General features: G+C 38.9%; 1 protein-coding gene across 18 annotated transcripts in view; it reads right to left on the minus strand.

The window, feature by feature from the left end:
- NRCAM (neuronal cell adhesion molecule) overlaps positions 1-19,130 on the minus strand; it is a 265,047-nt gene that overhangs the window by 60,273 nt on the left and 185,644 nt on the right. For 15 of the 18 annotated variants that reach the window (XM_076006544.1, XM_076006534.1, XM_076006541.1 and 12 more), the window contains 5 exons: positions 10,920-11,132; positions 8,749-8,766; positions 5,556-5,661; positions 3,300-3,496; positions 2,018-2,140 (listed from right to left, as the gene is read on the minus strand). In XM_076006544.1, coding sequence (XP_075862659.1) covers positions 2,018-2,140; positions 3,300-3,496; positions 5,556-5,661; positions 8,749-8,766; positions 10,920-11,025 — 550 coding nt within the window. In that variant the 5' untranslated portion in view covers positions 11,026-11,132. The remainder of the gene's footprint in view (positions 1-2,017; positions 2,141-3,299; positions 3,497-5,555; positions 5,662-8,748; positions 8,767-10,919; positions 11,133-19,130) is intronic. The other 3 variants (XM_076006545.1, XM_076006542.1, XM_076006546.1) reach the window with 1 other exon arrangement.

Genomic DNA, 19,130 nt, shown 5'->3' on the forward strand with positions numbered 1-19,130 from the left:
AATGTTACCAGTGATCTTTGGGTTGCCAAATTCAGTAGTCATTTCTCAGTCCTCATGTTATCTGATCTATTAGCACCATTTGAAGCAGCTGATCATGCTGTCTACTGTCTTTTTTTTTTTAGATAGGGTCTTGCTCTATTGTCCAGGGTAGAGTGCAGTGGCATCATCATAGCTCACAGCAACCTCAAACTCCTGGGCTCAGGCAATCCTTTGGCCTCAGCCTCCCAAGTAGCTGGGACTACAGGGGAGCACCACCACACCCAGCTATTAATAATTATTTCTATTTTTTGTAGAGATAGTAGGGTCTTGCTCTTACTCAGACTGGTCTTGAACTCTTTACCTCAAGCAATCCTCCTGTCTCAGCCTCCCAAAGTGCTAATATTATAGGTGTGAGCCACCGCATCTGGCCCATGTTGTCTTTTTGATGCACATTCTTCACCTTGTCCTGGGATACCACTCTCTCTGTGTTCTCTTCTTACCTCAGTGACTACTCCTTCTCATCTGATTTGTTGGTTTCTCTCTAAGTCCTGGACCTCTGGAGGGCTTCTGGCATCAGTCTCCCAGGCTCTGTACCTACCACCTATACCTACTCCCTAAATTCTCTCATCCAGCCCAGCACTCCAGGGAGCACCTGTGCACTAAGGAGTCATACATTGCTGATTATAGTCCTGGATCTTCCTTCTGACTCATTTATCTCTGACCCTTGCTGGGCACCTTAACATGAAATGTCTTAATGGGATGCTCACATCCCAAACTCTGGTTTCTTAGTCTCCAGGCAGAGCTGTGTGATACCTCCAAGGTAGCACGCTGACCTATTAGCTCAGGAAATTCTGGAGGATCGAAGAGGCACAGTAATAACTAACTTCCTCAAAGATAGGGACAGGGATAGACAAATTAGAAATTGCCTAATGGATGGCTTCATTTCTCTTTGCCTCAATTTCCTCATCTGGAAAGTAGAAAGAATAATTGTACATGCTTCATAGAGTTGTAAAAATTAATGGGATGACCATGTAAAGTTCTTATAAAGGGACTGGCACTTAGTAAAAACCTGATGAATATATGCTATTTGGGGGATAAAAAAATGAAAATATAAGATATCCAAAACAGCTTGATTTCTTCCCTGCTATGTAATTCTGGAAACGGCACTTTCATTTCATCAATTGTTCAGGCTCCAAACTTTCTAGTTATCCTTGATTCCTCTCTCTCAGGCTTCTACCCCACGCACTCTGCCCCACAAAAAAAATCCCTGGGGCTCTACCTTCAAAATGTATCCAGAATCTGACCATTTCCTACCCACTCCACTCACCCAAGTCCAAATCAACATCAACACTTGCCTAGATCACAGAAGTGGCCCCAACCAGTCTCCCTACTCTGTCTTTTGTACTCCAGGAAATGAAGTGGTAGTATTCCTATTTATTTTATTGTAGATAAAGTCACTTCTTCAGTGTTTCCCTACTTCATTTGCAGCGAAAGGCAAAGCTGTTTCCACTGAGTCCCTGTGACCTTTCTGACTTTGTCCATCACCCTCCTCCTGGGCTCCATCAGTCTGGTCACCTTGGCCTCTTTGCTCTTTAAAACACCAGCGATGCGCCTTCCTTAGGGGCTTGCACCAGTGTCCCCTTTCTACCCGGATATGTAGCAGCCTGGTTTGCTCCCTGCCCTCAGGTCTTTGCTCAAAACTCTTCCTTGTTTTTCTTCATAGCACTTATTGCCAATTTTCTAAATGCATTTATTATATGCCTTCTTCCTTACCTCCCTCTACTCCCACTGCGTAGGATGTAAGCTCAGTGAGAGCAGGATATTTGTTTAGATTATTTAGAGCACTATCTGGCACATAGTAAGTGCTCAATACAATTGAGTGAATTGATGATGTGACATGTTATTTATTTCAATGAGTAGCTATGTTCCTGAGCATCTCTAAAACATAAACATTTTGTGAACCACAAGAGGTAATAATTTATCATGACAGTAAACAATCATAAGATTCTTGGAGAAAGTTCGTATTGTCAAAACTTACAATTATCCATCCAAAATATTATAGGTGGTGGTAGTCCAACTGGGGGTCTGCAGGGAAGTACTAAAGATTGACCACTTCGAAGTATTATTGGTTCAAGTTTTTCTTTGGTCCACAATGGTGACCCTATTAAGTAAAAATAAATAAATAAAAAATAAACTTCTAAGTTATTTCTGCACTGATCAATAAACAAAGACAGCACTACAAAAGAAGGCAAACTGAACTCTTGGGAAAATAGTAACTTAGAATGTATGTATATTAAATTAATGAGAAAATGATTTTAAGTGCAGTATTAAAAGTAAAAGAAAGTAATTAACATAGTAAGAACTGACAATTCTCATTCACTGCCATTGATAGTATAAATTCTGAGTCAATGATTCCAGGGCTAAGAATTTATACTAAATGCATCATCAGGAAGACACATAATTTCAATGTAAGCATGTTCTTCACAAAAGAATGGAAAACACTTAAATGTCAAAAGATTTGTTAAATAAATAATTGTATATTTACACTTTGAATACCATATAGTATATAAGTAGACTTGTTTATAAGGATGTCATGAGAATATATACATGATATATCAATACAATAGAAAAGGTTATAAAATAGTATTTCAGAATGAGCTGGTTTAAAACACATACACACACATCTGCCTAGAAAAAAACGGAAAGAATATTTGAGCAGTAGCTATTTCCTTAAATGGAAGGATTCATAAGCAAATTTTAAATTTCTTTTTGGTTTATTTATAATTATTTTTTCTATAATGAACACATATTATACATGTAATAAATTTTTTTTTTAAATGAAAGAACTGCAAATGGTCACTGTAATTTAAATACATGCTCTTGAGGTTGTTGAGAGGATTTTGGTACTGACCACTGCAAAAAGAGCCACAATGATATCAAGGTAGTGAAGACACTCATTTGAAACAAAAATGCTTGATTATCTATATGATACCGAATTTATTTCCATCTGGCCATAGGAATTTTGCTTATATATAAGATAAATGAGAAATAAATAATTAGGTAATTCAGGGAAGAAACACTTTTTTTTTTTTAACCCTGGTGTCTTATTCAGGACTTGTATGAAAGACACATTGGATTAGCAAAGTATTAAGCTGAGGAGCTTGTGGAAAGAAGCAATAACTGTCATGCAAAATAAAGTCAGAATATTGGAAGCAATGCCACTGATTTTTCTTATAACCGTATTTGGATGATGTGACAGAAGCTGGGTCTTAGAGCAATACTTTAAAAAGGGGCATATTTGACTGATAAGTCCCACTTACTGGACGGGCGGATGACAATGTTATTAGAAATTGCAGCTCCACGTTCATTCCTCGCTGTGCACTGATAGACTCCTTCGTACGTCTCAGCTTTCCCCTCACTCATGATGTTGATTATGAGCGTCCCTGAGCCTGGCTTCATGGTGACAAGAGGGTCTTTATCTATGTCAAAATGAGTCCCATTACGGGTCCAGGAAAAGCTGCCCAACACATGAAAGATTAAGTGTGTTAATGGTCCAGAAAAATAGGATTACTCACTCTTTAACAAATTCCTAGCAGTTTTATGGGTTTCCAGAAATAATTACTAGATTTTCCTATTCAGTAAAAGAGCAATAAGCCCCTATACCTAATATGTTTCATAGAATCATGACTTAGAAAAAAGTGCTGACTTTACATTTTAAGGTACCTATCTTCTGAAGAGCTAGCCCAAATCTGACCCCATAAAGAAATCATGCACGCATATTGCCTTTCATTTTTCTAAGAAAATATAGGAAGCAGGTCTCTCAAGCACGGTCTCTTAGAGGTTTATTATCATTTTTATTGTAAACGCCACTGTTCAGAGAGTTGATAATAACCTGCCTATAAAAATTTGCTCTGGGCTAAAATGTGACAAGAAAGCCCTCTACAAGTACTACCTATATGTGTTGAAAATTGATCAGACCAGTTTCAAGTTACCAAAGTGTAAAGTGCAGGTTGAGAAGAGAGTAAGAGATATGAGTCATGGGTGTTTTAAATGTTGATAATTAAAAGTGGTAATTCTACATAAAATATAATTTGTGAATTTTTAATTCTAGAGACGATTTTGTGAGTTCCTGAGGAGTTCTGCCAAATTGTCAACTGAGATTCCTCTTTCTCAGTTTGATTTATATTAAAGATTGCCTTATATAAAAGTCACAATGCTCATGTAATTAAATACTTTATAACTAGTCACAAAACAATAATGGCCATGCTCAGACACAGGCATGAATCTCTAAACTGCACAGTGTTTTCTGGACCCACGTGGGTTTCCCTTCCTGCCACTTATCTTCAGAGCAGTGGTTGTGAAAACTAGGGGAGGAGGTGGTGGATGCAGGCATCTGGTGGGCAGAGGCCAGGGATGCTGCTAAATATCCTACAATGCACAGGACAGTTTTCATCCCCACAGCAAAAAAAATTACCCCACCCCAAATACTAATCATGCTGAGGAGGAGAAATCCTGCTTCATGGAGAGTTACAGAAGGTATCAAATAAGTGCAAAGCTGAAGGGAAACTCCATCAAAGGCCATCACATCAGGCTTGCATGAACGAGGGTTTCCAATAACATGGCAGAATATACTGTTTCAAAGCAAACCTTTGCTTGAAGTTTTGACATAGTGCGTAGGTATTTAGTACCAGTTAATTTTTTTCTCAGGTGCTAGTCTGTGATAGCTTAACAAGGCCTGTATTAGGCAAACTTGGAAATAAAATATCTAGAAATTTTCACTTCCTTATGACTAAAAAATCCTCATTACATTTTAATAGTACAATCCAACTTTCCAAAACTGCCATATATTACTAGACACATTATAGATTATCCCCTGTGGGACCTTGGATAAGTTGCCTAGCATTACTGGGCACCAGTTTCTCATCTATAAAATGTATTGGTTGGACTGAATTATCTCTAATATCTCTACCAACTCTAAAATGCTATGCAGTGTTCATGCCCAGATTTGGCATGAATCCTGAGTATTGAAATCCTGCCAAGTTTGGAAAACCATTTAGGACAATTTTATAGGCTGCTATAGAAGAGATCTTGAAAGTCATCAATTCAACTTCTTTCTTTTACAGATGAGGAAACTAAAGACCAGAGGAAAGGGGTTTGCCCATGTCATAGGGCCATTATTGTCAGAACCAGGATTAGAAGCCTCTTTCCACATCTCCCCACAATTATGAGCATTTTTTCAGATGGGGATTAGTAGGGAAATGTCAATAACCTAGGTTTTTAAGAAGAAGAAATTGGCTCTAATTCAGCAGAGAGACAAAACAGTAAACCTATAGATGATACTTAAGGGATATGCAGAACCTAAGAGTAACTTTGGAAGACCTTCACTGTCTTTGAAGGGTCAAAATGGGATGGGGAGTTGGTTAGATGAACAAAAGGGTAATCTAAATACCCAGCTAAAACAAGAAAGTGCTCCACCTGGCTAACCTTATTCTACTGAAATTTCCAAACTTGTTTCTATATTCAGAGAGATCCCCTGACTTATTTTCAGTACCATACCAAAACAAACAGCAACTCACCTTGGAGGAGGTTTCCCTTTGGCCTCACACTGGATTACAATATTCTCCCGAGGGTCAATAATGTAATCTTTTGGAGATTGTTGAGTGATGGTTGGAGGTTGTACCACTTAATTGTGGAAAGAAGAATAATGTAAAGGAATAAATCATTTAATATTATAATAGCAATCATTTTTTTCCTGTATCAAAATCTCTTACCAAAAACTAAATGTGCTCCATGTATTTTTTAGTAATTTTTGTTGTAGCAGCACCTACCTCTGTAGATTTTCAATGAAATTCTCCTAAAACTGTGAGGTCAAGGCATAACTTCCTTTTGGTAACTTTATATGCACTCACAAAGTCCATTTTCCCACACTAAAAGTTTGGGAAAATAATTGCCAGTACAAGCCTAATATTAAGACAGTTTCTTTTCTGATGTAACAATGAGAAATTCTGATTTCTTCGGTTCAGATGATGTTTTCCAGTGAAATTTAAGTTATGAGGTAAATTTGCATGTTTCTGAGGAAACAGTAACTGACTTATAGTTCATTAGTACCCTACTATAAATTAAAATATATGTTGGGAACAAACATTTGAGAAATTAATATTAAACATTTTTTTAAATTGGAGACTTGACATGTCTTATTAGATCTAGGATGTAGGTGAATTAGGTTCAAAGATAAAATGGTCTTATTTGGAAGATAAATGACATTGAGGAAGTTCTCTGTTCTAGGAGACAATGTTTCCATTTTGCTCTTCAAAGTGTTATCTGTTTATTCTCAAATCAGAGAGAGAAACTGTTCTGGCTCAGAACAAACTAATCTGAAGAAAGCTGGTTTCTAGACCTCTAATGATCTTCAAGCGGTTCTAAGATCACTTTGTCCTTCTTGTGAGATCATAGTTACAGAGTGTTAGCACAGGAAGGGACTGGAGAATTAATCTACTCCAACCTCATTTTTTGCTGTTTTAGGATGGCAAAATGGCTCAAGTAGGAAAGCAAAAAGCAAAGAGAACCAAACTTTCTTGGCTAACTCCTGGTAGAAAGCCACAGCCTTGCACAATTCCATGGAGAGCTGTTTACACAGGCCAGTGGTCCTCAACCAAGGGCAATTTGTCCTCACCCTTCCAGGGACATTTGGCCATATCTGGAGACAATTACAGTCATCATGACTGGGGGCGAGGTGATACTGGCATCTCGTGGAGACAGGCCAGGGGTGTTGCTAAACATTTAACATTTAACAATGTACAGGACCCCTGCCCCCACAACAAAGACTTATCTGGCCTCACATGTCAGTAGTGCTGAGGCTGGGGCAGACCACAACGGGATGGGCACCCCAGAGCTGCGCAGTGCAGTGGCCCTGCTGCGGTATGCTTTCCTCTGCAGCATGCAACTTTCCCTAAGCCTCTCTTAGACTCTCACTTTCTTTTCCTTCCCTGCTGTATTTGACATTCTGGCTCATGTGAGTTGTTCATCTTCTGGATGTTCCCTTTCCCCTCTGTCCACATTGTGCTTCCTTTGCAAAACTTCTTCAATCTGCCAACCAAGCATTTCCCAAAGCTCAGTAACTCTCCTCTGCCCTTGTCTCCCTCTCATGGTTATTTGTTGCAAGGGCTAAATGTGTCATCTCCACATCCAAAGTCTTATAAATCTGCAAATATGGTTCTATTCTCTTGCCTTGCATCCAGTCTTACTGCTGTTCGCTGGACAGCTCTTACTAAATATCCAAATGACACCCAAAGTATAGATCAAAAGCTAACCTCATTACTGTCAACATTCATCATGCACCTATTTATGCAGGGTTTGGGCCACTGTCAATTTCCCTTCCCTTTGGCAATATCTCATCCCCCTCCTAATTTCCCAGCCAAACCCAGATACTCTTCCAGCCTCCATCATACACAGGGAAACCTCCTTCATCTAGCACCGTCAGTATCCAACGCTAGGTAGCAGTTTGGTGTGGTGGTTAAGAACCAGTCTGTTTGTTTCTTACTAGCAGTGAGACTTCAAGGAAATTTCTTAACTTCTGTAAGCCCTAGTTTCCTCAGAGGGAAATGAGGTTTAAAAGTAATATCTACTCCCAACTTTTGGGAGGATTAAGAAAATGATTTGTATAAAATTCTTAGTACAAACCAATGCTATAATGGCTCAACGATGTCAGCTATTTAAAAATTATCATAATCATTTTTATTTGGACCAGACTCACCTTTGAATGATCCTTCAGGCTTTGGGACTATAGAGTTTGGGATAATAGAAGAAAGCCTGGAATCCCACACCCAGGGAATAGTGGACATAGGCAGTCGAGGAGGGGATTCTTAGGAGTGACATAGCCCAATTCCTTGTGTTTTTCTGGGAGTGACAGAGGTGCAGATTTGGTGGTTTCAAATGCAGAGCTTCTATTTACATGCTGAACTGGCTTAGACGCCACTCCTAACTGTCAGTAGTTTACTGTCTGGATGTACCTCTGACCAGTGCTTAGGTCACTCAACAATTAACAAATGCTTTGCAGTAATAAGGGGAAAAAGTGATTTTACATAATTTTTCTGGTTAATCCAACATCAAAGGATATTTTTGAATGCCTGAAAACTGGCTATTTTTTAGCTAGATGATAGATGCCTGGGGCAAGCCACTCAGAAACCACGTTGAGTGGGAGCTGCTTATCTTTTGCACATTTCAAGCCAATATTCAAGTATTGGCTATTTGAATATTCAAGCCAATATTCAAGCCAATATTCGCTGGGATATTCTACTTATGACACCTAGAAACATCAGTCTCCATAGTCTTGAAGAGTAAAGATGTATAAGAGGGTATATAGCTGCTGACTTAGGTAAAGCTTCTTCACGTACCCACCTTCTAAAAGACATCAAAAGACATATGCTCCAGAGAGCATTTGATAGCATTTAGAACCAGATAATCATTCTCTCCAAATTTTGAGAATTTTCTCATTGAGTTACATCAGAAGTGAATAAAGCTTGGAAGTTAGTACAGCAGCATACTGGTAAAAGAAAGAATAATACCTGAGTCTTCAGAATTCATGCAGGTAATATATTACACTTGCTTCTTGGTATTTAAATGCAATGCTTAGCTATAGTAAATGCACATGCTTAAAAAGACACTCATCACAAGACATGAAATTGTGCATTTAATTCACAGTATTAATTCAAAAAACAAAGACATGGTCAAACTTTCACACTGCCCAGTAATTTATGGAAAGACACTTACAGTCTTCAAGAAGTTTTGCTTTTTCCCCATCAATATCAGCAGGTGAGTGGGCAAAAAGGATTAAAGAAAATGAGATGTTAGTAATAAGAATGTTAGAACCCTGAAGATAAAAGGGGCAACTGGTCTATTTGATTTGACCTACAAAACCCATATAGTGAAGATTGAGGTTGTAAAGTTATAAGAGACCAAAACTCACATTAATAGTTTTGTTTACTCCTACAGCAGCTTTCCCACGTAAACACATGGAAGAACAAAAGCAACGCTGTAGGCAAAAAATGATTCTTCCAGGAATAGGAATGGCTAATTCCATTCCATACATGTTGTGCCGGACAAGCAATTATGTTCAATTTGAAAAATAGCTGAAATCTACAATTAATTTGAGTTGTCACATGCTGTATAGTGTCTGATCCCATTATCCCAGACATCACTATGCATATGGTAATAATACCTAACAATGGGCCATTGCTATAATGACAATGCTCCATCCAAGCCAAGTCTAACACTGATTTTAGATTTTTATATTTCTCTGGTTAATCTCCAAGTCAGTAGTTGAACTTTTTAGACTGTTAGCATATTTCTGCTTCAGAATTCCTCAATCACCCAGGGGTTCCTGGTGCCTACGTCGAGGAGTAGCTCATGTACTGGAGAAAGGGTGTAAGAAACAGGGGCAGGGAAGAAATTACATTAGCATGCAATTCAGATCATTCCATAGTGCTGCCTGTCATTACTACTTGCTAAGGTTAATGCAGGAGTGCCTGAGTTAGCCGTGACTTTCTTTTCATCATGGTTATGCCTCTTCTCCATTAGCAGCGATAATTGAGTTAGCCGTAGGTGACTGTTTCCCTCTGATTGTTAGATTGAGCAGTCAGATTAAGGGGGAATATATTTAACACCAGAGAGAACAAAAGCATTTCTCTCAAGTGCTTTTCTTCCTCTCCTGTGTATTTGTCAGGGCAAATGCTTATTTAGGCATTCCTACTCCAATGGGTTTGAGCAATTACATATATTTTTGAAAATTGAAATTATGGTCATTGAATGCATATTTTTTAAAAATAAGAAAAATGTTGCATTTTATTGTGTTTCTGACTATAGAAGTACAGTGAAGGAAGTCAACAAAGTGTGGGGCAAACCACATCTCTTCTTAATGTCTTCCCACTGGCAGTTGCAACCTCTATGGAAAAAAAGAAAAAAATGACATCCCAACAATTGAACAGCCCTAGGAAAGCACTATCTTCCTTGCACCTTGCAAAGCTTGCCAAACAGATGTTCTATTCAGGAAGCTAATGGATTTAAAGAGGTCGTGCAGATTAAGGATAAAGGAGAAATCAATTCTGAAGTACAGTAATTGTCCAGACTTGAAATTCTGCTTTCCATTGCAGGAAAAGAGACCAGTTGGACCCTAGCATTATATTTATTTTTCATAATCAAGCCACCCAGATCAGGGAGAGTGCAGCGTATGTATATTTCACTATTAGGAAAAGAGTGGGTGAACATAGTAGCTGTTGTTTGTTCCATGTTAGTGTTTTTGCATATTACTTGTTTTAGTCTCAAAATTTGCATCTTGGTCTTTGATCACGTTGTTTAAACCAAACAAAACTGTTTTCCAGGCTGTAGATAAGATATTTTTCCTAGTTCTAGACTCATGTTTAAGACTTACAATTAGAACGTGAAATGTGTGTTGCCTGAATCAAGAGAAATGAATTATGTGTAGTCTGGGGGTTCCAAGGAGTGTAGGGCTGGCGGAGAGAGCATCCCGCATCTTTGCAGAACAGGTAATGGGAAGGTGTGGAGGGGCAGCAGGGAAGTCTCTATGATCCTTTTAAGGTGGTTCTTCTAGTTTTCTTGCAGGACTGCTTCTCTAAAGAGCCGCCTGTTGGGAGGCTCCAGGAGCAGAACAACTCACCCCTTCTCAGGCTGTCCCTGCACACAAAGGCACCTGACTGGTAGCAGGAGAACAACAGGGAGGGAACAGTGTATCTGGCCATTTCAATGGCCATTTCTACAGTGTGAGTCTTTAAAAACACCAGGTGCTGAAGGTGAAAGCCAAATTATTTTTGATTAGCTTTTCAGTATCACACAGACACCTTCTTCATTCGAGCAGTTCAGAGAGATAGTAAATGCCAGGAGGCTTTGACTCCCAGGCCTAACAGCTTTAAAATGTTAATACTTACGATCAAGAGGTACTTCCAGTGCACTAATCATCTGGCACAGGAAGAGAATCAGGGGCACTCTGCCTGCAGATAAGCGCTTCTTTTTCGGCATTATTTTAAGCTGCATTAGCTTAACTCCTGCTGAGACCCACAAACGGAATTTCCTTTTCTTCTTTCACAAAAGATTTTGTGAAACTGTTGTGTGCAGTGTTTGAATAATTTTCATGCAGGGAACTGAAAAAGGATAGAGTCAGAATAATAATTATAAGGTATTAAAAAGAAGGAAATGAAGAGCAGAAGTCTGTAGCACAGGAAATCAGCCCTGTATTATACATGAACTCTGAAAGAAAGCTACCTTTTAAATATTTAACTCTCCCGACTGGAATAATCATTTATTCATTAATCAGCTAAAGTCAGTTCAGAAATACATGTAGTGATGTCAAGCTACACCTATCTACTTTACCATCCTTATGGTTTTTCCATTTTAAGTGGTATTTGTATTGCAAGTGCTCAGAAGGTACCACATCCTTCCTAGTAGATGAGGAAAACTTGGCTTTTAAGCCAGTTAGGAAGCAATCACTTTGTGATTTTAGGAGGGAGGCCTAATGGCTTCTCCATTCTAGAGATTATCCCTGGGAAAGTTTAGGGCATTGTTGCAAATTTGCTTCAAACCCAAAACACTGATTAACCAGCTGAACACCAACAATTCAGGTCTTCCCCACCTCTCGCCTAGGCAACAGCCACAGACCTGGCTGGGCTCTGAGTTCAGGCCTTTCTCACCACGGTCACCCTCCTTCACAGTGCAGATTAATTTGTTGTTTTTTTTTCTAAACGGTCTTCTCTGGTTAAATATTAGATAGATCAAATACTTGATCTATCCAATAAAGTCCAGTATATCCTTAAACAGTATTTGAAGACCTCAGCGATCTGGCCTCAATTTATCCTGTAAGCCTTACTTCCTCCTATTTCCATATAACTATTTTTTTTTGATTGTTTGATGATTTGTTTCTGTTTTTCCTTCTTGTGTTGATCCTTCAGTATGCCTCAAATCTTCTCACCTTTTTGTCTTTGCTTATTGTATTCCCTTTGTCTAGAATGCCTTGTCCACCTTATATTCTTATCAAAGTCCCATTTATTTCTTATAAATCCGTGAAAAGGTCACCTCCAAGAAACTCTAGCTGATCACCCCAACTACAAGTCATTTCACTACCACTTCTGAATTCCTGAAATTCCTTGTTTTGAACATCACATACATTATCTAGATACATTAACAAATAGATCATTTATATTTATATAAATATGTATATTTGTATACACGCTCTCTCTCTCTCTCTCCTGCTCCTTCAGCAAGGATTGTGTCTCTCTCATCTTCGGATCCCTCTCCCACCACCTGATATATTGTGCCTTGCACCTGGAAGTGTTCACTGCACAGTGGCGAGCATGAGCATAAACACAGAACAGAGGTGTCTCTTACAGGAAACTCCTACCTGAAATGACAGGTGCAATCATGGCTTCTCCTTAATGAAGAGAGGTGGGGGTGACCAATGGCTCTCTCAAAAAGGTGGGAGGGATGTTATTGTCACAAACTGGGGTAGCTCCTACAGGTTGAAATACTGGACTATTTGTGTATTCCTATGATGTCTGTCTTTCTCACTAAACTGCAAGTCTCCTCAGGGCAGGGCCTGCATCTGTCCTGTGCCCACTGCACCCCCAGGGCCCATCACGGTGCCTGGCACACGGTAGGGAGTAAATAAATATTTTCAGGGAAAAAAATGAATGAAAGGAGGAAAGAGGAAAAAGGAAGCTTAAGATCTTTGGAGTTGAGGTTGTATTCAGACACGCAGTCTGACCATGGTCCACCCAAGGCTACATTTATCAATATATTTATACTGCTTGGTTTAACAACCAAACTCTGTCAATATGGCCAAATTAGTTGTAAGATCCTGGGTGTGTGTGTGTGTGTGTGTGTGTGTGTGTGTGTGTGTGTGTGTGTGTGGAATAGAGCTTAAAGATATAAAAGGAATATCAAACAATGCTCTGCCCTATGTATTTTGCTAGCAATTGAGTTCTGATTTGAACATGGTTAAAATCGTAGTAGGACACTTCTTGCAAAACAAATTTAAAAAAGAACTTAACAGGCCAGGTGTGCTGGCTCACGCCTGTAATCCTAGCACTCTGGGAGGCCAAGGCAGGTGGATCGTTTGAGCTCAGGAGTGCAAGACCAGCCTGAGCAAGAGTGAGACCATGTCTCTACAAAAAGAGTAGAAAGAAATTAGCTGGATAACTAGAAATATATATATACACACACATACACACACATACACATATATATACATATGTGTATATATATGTGTGTGTGTGTATATATATATATAAATTAGCCAGGCATGGTGGTGCATGCCTGTAGTCCCAGCTACCCAGGAGGCTGAGGCAGGAGGATTGCTTGAGCCCAGGAATTTGTGGTTGCTGTGAGCTAGGCTGACACCATGGCACTTGAGCATAGGAAACAGTGAGACTCTCTTCCCCGCCACCAAACCCCCCCCAACACACAAAAACGAAACAAAACAAAACAAAACAAAGAACTTAACATACTAAACATAAACATTATACTTATATAAGTATTATAGTATAAATAAAACATCCATGTTATGTGGTCTTACTTAACAGCCAGGAAATTTGTTTTTCTATGTCATAAAATATGAATATTCATGTCCATTAAAAATTGAGAAGCAGGTATAGCAGCTCACTTAACCAAGTCTGACCAAAATACTCACCAGACTTTCTGTGTGTGCAAAGCACATCTATGTCACTTAATAAATTTTACTTAAGTGTCTCACAAGTTCTCTGTTGAAATGCTAATTGTGAATTCACCCAAAAACTTTAGGAAAAATAAAAATAAGTGACACAAATGGCACTAAAACAAGCTGATCTTACATACTACACATATTAAGAGAAAACAACAGAGCTAAATCCTGAGAAAACAAATAGTATACTTGTCTGATTCCTGTGTCATGCCAAAGAAGTTTATTCAAGTTAAGTGCCAAGCTCTCTGAATAGGGGCTGGATAAGTAATACAATTTCCAGAAGATGTACTAATAAATTGTAATGCCTGTAAGAACTTAAACAGCTACATACAATTTCTGTTATAAGTTCTTCTTTATTTATTTTGCCTGGATGCCTAAATTGTTCATGCTCCAAAATAAAGAAAACCTTCAGACAGCTTCATTTAAAAGAAAGTATCAATCAACCTTCTTTATCATTTTAGAGTATATACAGAGAGTAAAATATTTCATACTAAATCACAGTGTTTTATAAAGAAAAAAATTAAAATGTTAAAAATATTGCAAGAGAACTTACTTAAAGAGATATGAGTGAATAAATCCTCACACTGCTGGGAGGTCGTGGACTATGATAAGTGAAGATGTGTTCTCTCTCCAGAAGTTTAAGTGAACTGTACCATTAACCACAAATCGTCTCTAGAGTAGGTTCTGTTAGGGGCGGACAAAGCAATGGTCCAGCCTGTCCTCTGACTCCTGCCCATGGAAAATCACCCACTCCTCCTACGGATGCCTTCATAGGTGAAAATCCAAGCACAGAAGGACAGCCTTAAGTCCCCAGCACTCAGTCAAACTGAAAATCAAATACAGCTACTGAAGACTGAGCTTTCTCTCAGCAAGAGTAATGCGCTCTGCAAATTGCACAAAGAAAAACCACTGCCATGCACGCTCAGCATTGATGTCAATGCCCTGCCCCACTGGAGCCCATCTGCCCTGTACTTCACCTTGGAAAACGATAGTCTTCCTTAAGTGAGAATCATGAACTAAAACTAAATTGTTTATGTAATTATACTATAATGAATAAAACCCCATTTAAAATAGCAGCATCATTTTCAGTGAAGGCTAATGAGTATGTTAGTGCAATATAGCTCATAATTTGCAAAAATATATTTGCCATAGACATTTTAAAGCATGCTAGCATGGGACAAATGGTAGGTTCATTTTCTGAAAATAAATCACCCTGATATTTAAAATCTCATATATTATTAAGATGAATGAGAGTAATGATAAACAGTAAAGCCCTTTTATATTTCATTTCATTTCACTCCCTTCAAAGCAACTTTTTGGATGTTACCTACAGGACCTGTGAAACAGAGTTGGGGGGGACTCTTCTTCAATAAACTCTCATCATTAGACAAGAAATTCAATTCAAGGGTCCCTTACTTCTTTGGCCTCAAATTCATATTAAATCACAGAGCAAATGTTCCCCAGTATAATTTTTTTTTTTTTTTGCTATATGTTTCTAAAGATAAATCTAAAGCTTTGACAATGGATTCACATCAAGTCTGAGAAAAGCAGCTCTGCTGTTGCTTACTTAAGAAGTATTATCTTTAGAAAGAAAATAAAACCTTTCTTTTACTCTCAAATGAAGGATGAAATTATTTTAATGAAAAAAATAAACCAGTTCTCTACCAGAATTGGAAGGCCCTGCATCACTTGCCATTTCATTCTTCTCTGCGTTTTTCAGCATTCCAACATGGGTGGGTTCAACGTAGATTGCACACGTAACATGATCTACACTCCCCAAACCGATAAACAAATATGCTTATGTGACTGGACACCCTCTGACACACCAATTATTGCTCTGATGACCCATCGGTGGCTGGCCTCTCTGACTGGACAACTAAGTGGGTGTGACATCATCTTGCCTGTGAAAGGAGTTTTTCAGAAGTCAACTTGGCGATGGTCACTTTTTATATTTTAAATATTTACCACGAGGAATAAGCACATGAATGCCCATCCTCAGCCCATGCTTATGCTCACCAATCACAGATTTTGAGTCTGAGAGTGTGGAGGAAATGTTAGAGAGAATTAGATAATGACTATTAATAGTTAACACATCAACAAAATCACTGTGATATTTATACAATTATACAACCATCAAGCACACCTCAGGAAAAAGTAGTTCGGAATTATGGGACTATAGGGAGTATAATGATCAAACAACAAGGCAAATTGCATGAAGCTTTAAGGAACGTCTTTCTACTTTCCTTAGTACAAAGGAATCTCCCATAGTAGAGTTTCTGCAAGCAATCTGACAACTAGAACCCTGAGGAGCACCTAAGGAAAGGTGAACGATTAACAGGTGGTTTTTACCCAAATAACAGGTGATTGAATACATCCTGATAATAGCTCAAAATCCTACTCCTCACAGCACTATAACTGACTATCTTATTTGATATTCATAAAAACCTGAGAACATAGGCAAGCAGGTATTATACCCATTTAATAAATGAGAAGAAGAAAACAATCACAATTGGCTACCATTCCAAGAGCCCTTTCTATGGACCAGGCATTGCGCTGAGTCTTCTCCATGCATTCATTTATCTCATCTTCCCAACAAGTCCAAAATGTAAGTTTTATACATTTCCCAACCTACTTACAATGAATCCAAGGTGCAGGATGGCAAGTTAAGGACACACACACGATATGTGAAGTGCCAGATCTGTGCTCCAGTTTTGAAAAGTTCTGGAGCTTTTAGCCATCTCACATTGCCATATACTCTGAGGTCCTTTCATTTTTCTCCCTCCTATACCCTCTTACTTTGCAATTATCCAATAAGCAAATAGAATAACCAAGTTTAGTCATTAATGTTGAAAAAGAAAAACACTAACGGTTTCAGAATATCGACAGATCTTCACAGTGTTGCCTATAGCACAACTCCAGGGGCTTCTTCACACTGGATTTCATGTGAATAGTGCTGCCTGGGACTGTACCACTTGCTGCACCGCCTGGCCTTTTAAAGGAACAGCAAGTTAGCACATACTTTAAAAAGTTAACCTTAAAAGTAGGCAATATATGCTCATAGTACAACATTCATAAAGTACAAAAGACCATATAATACAAAGTAAACAACCAGAAACCCAGTTTCTCCCTTGGGAAGCAGTCATCATTACTAGGTTTTGTGAATCCTGCTAGAGATGGATTCATGCATAAACATAAGAATATATTAAATAATATTTTAAGGCTGTTTTAGATTTAAAAATTTTTTCTAAAGCTTTTTGGATATTGAGTTAGATCATCAAAAAAAGCCCACATAGTTCTTTCAATGAAATCTAGTTCTTTTCAACACAAGAAATTATAGAGATGCTGGCTTTTTCATTTCTCTTTTACTTACATAGCAATTACAAGAAAGAAAATAGAATGATATCAGACAATGATATAATTCAGAGATCTCAAAGGATAAAGCAAGATTAATAAAAAGTCCATACATGTGAGACTAACTGATCCTGACTAAGGGCGGCACCTGTTCCACGCTTGTCCAGCCAGCTCTCTGATGGCAGTTGTCAGGAGCAGCTTCAGGGATGAGAGAGCTTCTTAGAAAAGGAAGGATGGTTGGGGTAAGAGAGAAAGGAAGTATTTCTTTGAAAGAGAAAGGGAATGTCCCTCCTTATCCCTACCTCCCAATCCAATTGCAATTAGCTGAACAGAATGGGGAGGAGCCTTCTCTACTCTGAATACTTGCCCTGCTCACAGTCTTTCTTTCTGTGTTGACCCCACCACCCTGACCAAGCCTGAAAGAATCAGGGTGGGTGTCTGAACAAGGGCAGACAGCCACGTAGAGCCTGGGAGGTGACACGGTTGCTTGAGAGGGACTGAAGAGTGACCAACTAAGTGGCAACAAATTCCTTTCTCATGGGGAGGGTGAATATGACACACAAAGAGGGAGTGAGTGGGCAGTTTGGAGCAGGAACAAAGGCGAAGGTCAAACAGAGGCAAGGCAGCATGAGAATCTATGAGTAAGCAGAGGATATGAGGTGTCAAGAGCAGAATGAAGCCATTGGGCAGCAAAAGATCAGTAGAAGCAGACACAGAGAAGAGCTGAGTGACCATAGCATTGGTGGAACACCAGACAGGTGATAACAAAACACCTGCTACTCTTATACTATGATAACCAGGACTCTCAGTGTCTTGGTTCCCCAATGTTCCAAGTGTCTATGAGGTTTGTCAGAATTGTGATCATGGTTAAGACACCTTCCTGTCTTTCTTCTGTCTTGTGTATTCTACAACAACACTTCACTAACCTGGTAGTAGACTGTGGCATTGGTGGAGCCCAGAAAGCACGCCTCCTAGTATCCTTATCCTTGTATAGTCCCCTCTCACAGTGACTCCAGGCTCGGGCATGTCACATGCTTTGGCCAATGGGATTATAGCAAGTATTATGCAAGCAGGTGTGTGATAAGCACTCGCACACTGGGGTTCTATCTTGTAAAGTTCCCTCTGAGAAGGATGAGCCATCCTACTGATGATGAGAGGCCAGTGGAAAGAGACCTCAGGAAATGAAAGACCATCTTGGACTTTCTGGCTCCAGCTAAGCTCTCAGACTCAGTAAGTGACTTCTTAAACCACATGTAACAGAAGAACCATCCTGTCAACCCTCAGGATTATAAGAAATAAATTGTTTTTAAGTCACAAAATTTTGGAATGGTTTTTATATATAGCCATAGATATCTGCAGCAATGAATCAAAATAAACTGAGATTGGCTGTTATTGCAACCGGAAACCTACTAAGATGCACATTTAGGAGTACTGATGATCCAAACGCACAGGTCTCCTTAGAAGATCATGGCTGAACCACAGGAATTCTAAGTGAATAAATAGTCTGGTGAGGTAGATTCTCCCTCAAAACTGATCTATCATTTTGGGTTTTTTCTAGATACACTTCCTTGTATATATGTGTTGGCGCAGCCAAAAGGCACAAACTTAAGTTACATTTCTCACACAAAACTTATACTCAGAATAAATAGAACAGAGGAAACAACAACCATTATTTTAGTATTATAGAAATTTGTTTATACTAAAATAATTGTGTATTATGCCCAATTTATTATCTAATGCAGAAAAGCAAAAATTAAGGTAGAGAACAGGATGAGAGAGAACAATGTCGTTAGTCTACCCCTCCGATCTCCCCGTCTCCATGAACCCTGCTAGAATTCTGACTGAGCTCAGTCCCAACTTCTATTCCTCTTGCTCTCCCACCAGACAGGGAATCTGAAAAAGGCGGGAGGAGACAAGCCAGGGTGATAGGCCTATTCCTTTATCGCATGGTCCACTTCCCAATTGAATCCCCTCTGATTATGAAATAGAAACAAAGTTCCAGTTTTTCAAAATGGAAAGTAAGGAACTGTTCTAAAGGTGAAGTCTGAGAAATGGAAATTTGATTCTGAATATGGGT

Source organism: Microcebus murinus, chromosome 9 (genome assembly GCF_040939455.1).
Source record: "Microcebus murinus isolate Inina chromosome 9, M.murinus_Inina_mat1.0, whole genome shotgun sequence".
NCBI classification, from domain to species: domain Eukaryota; kingdom Metazoa; phylum Chordata; class Mammalia; order Primates; family Cheirogaleidae; genus Microcebus; species Microcebus murinus.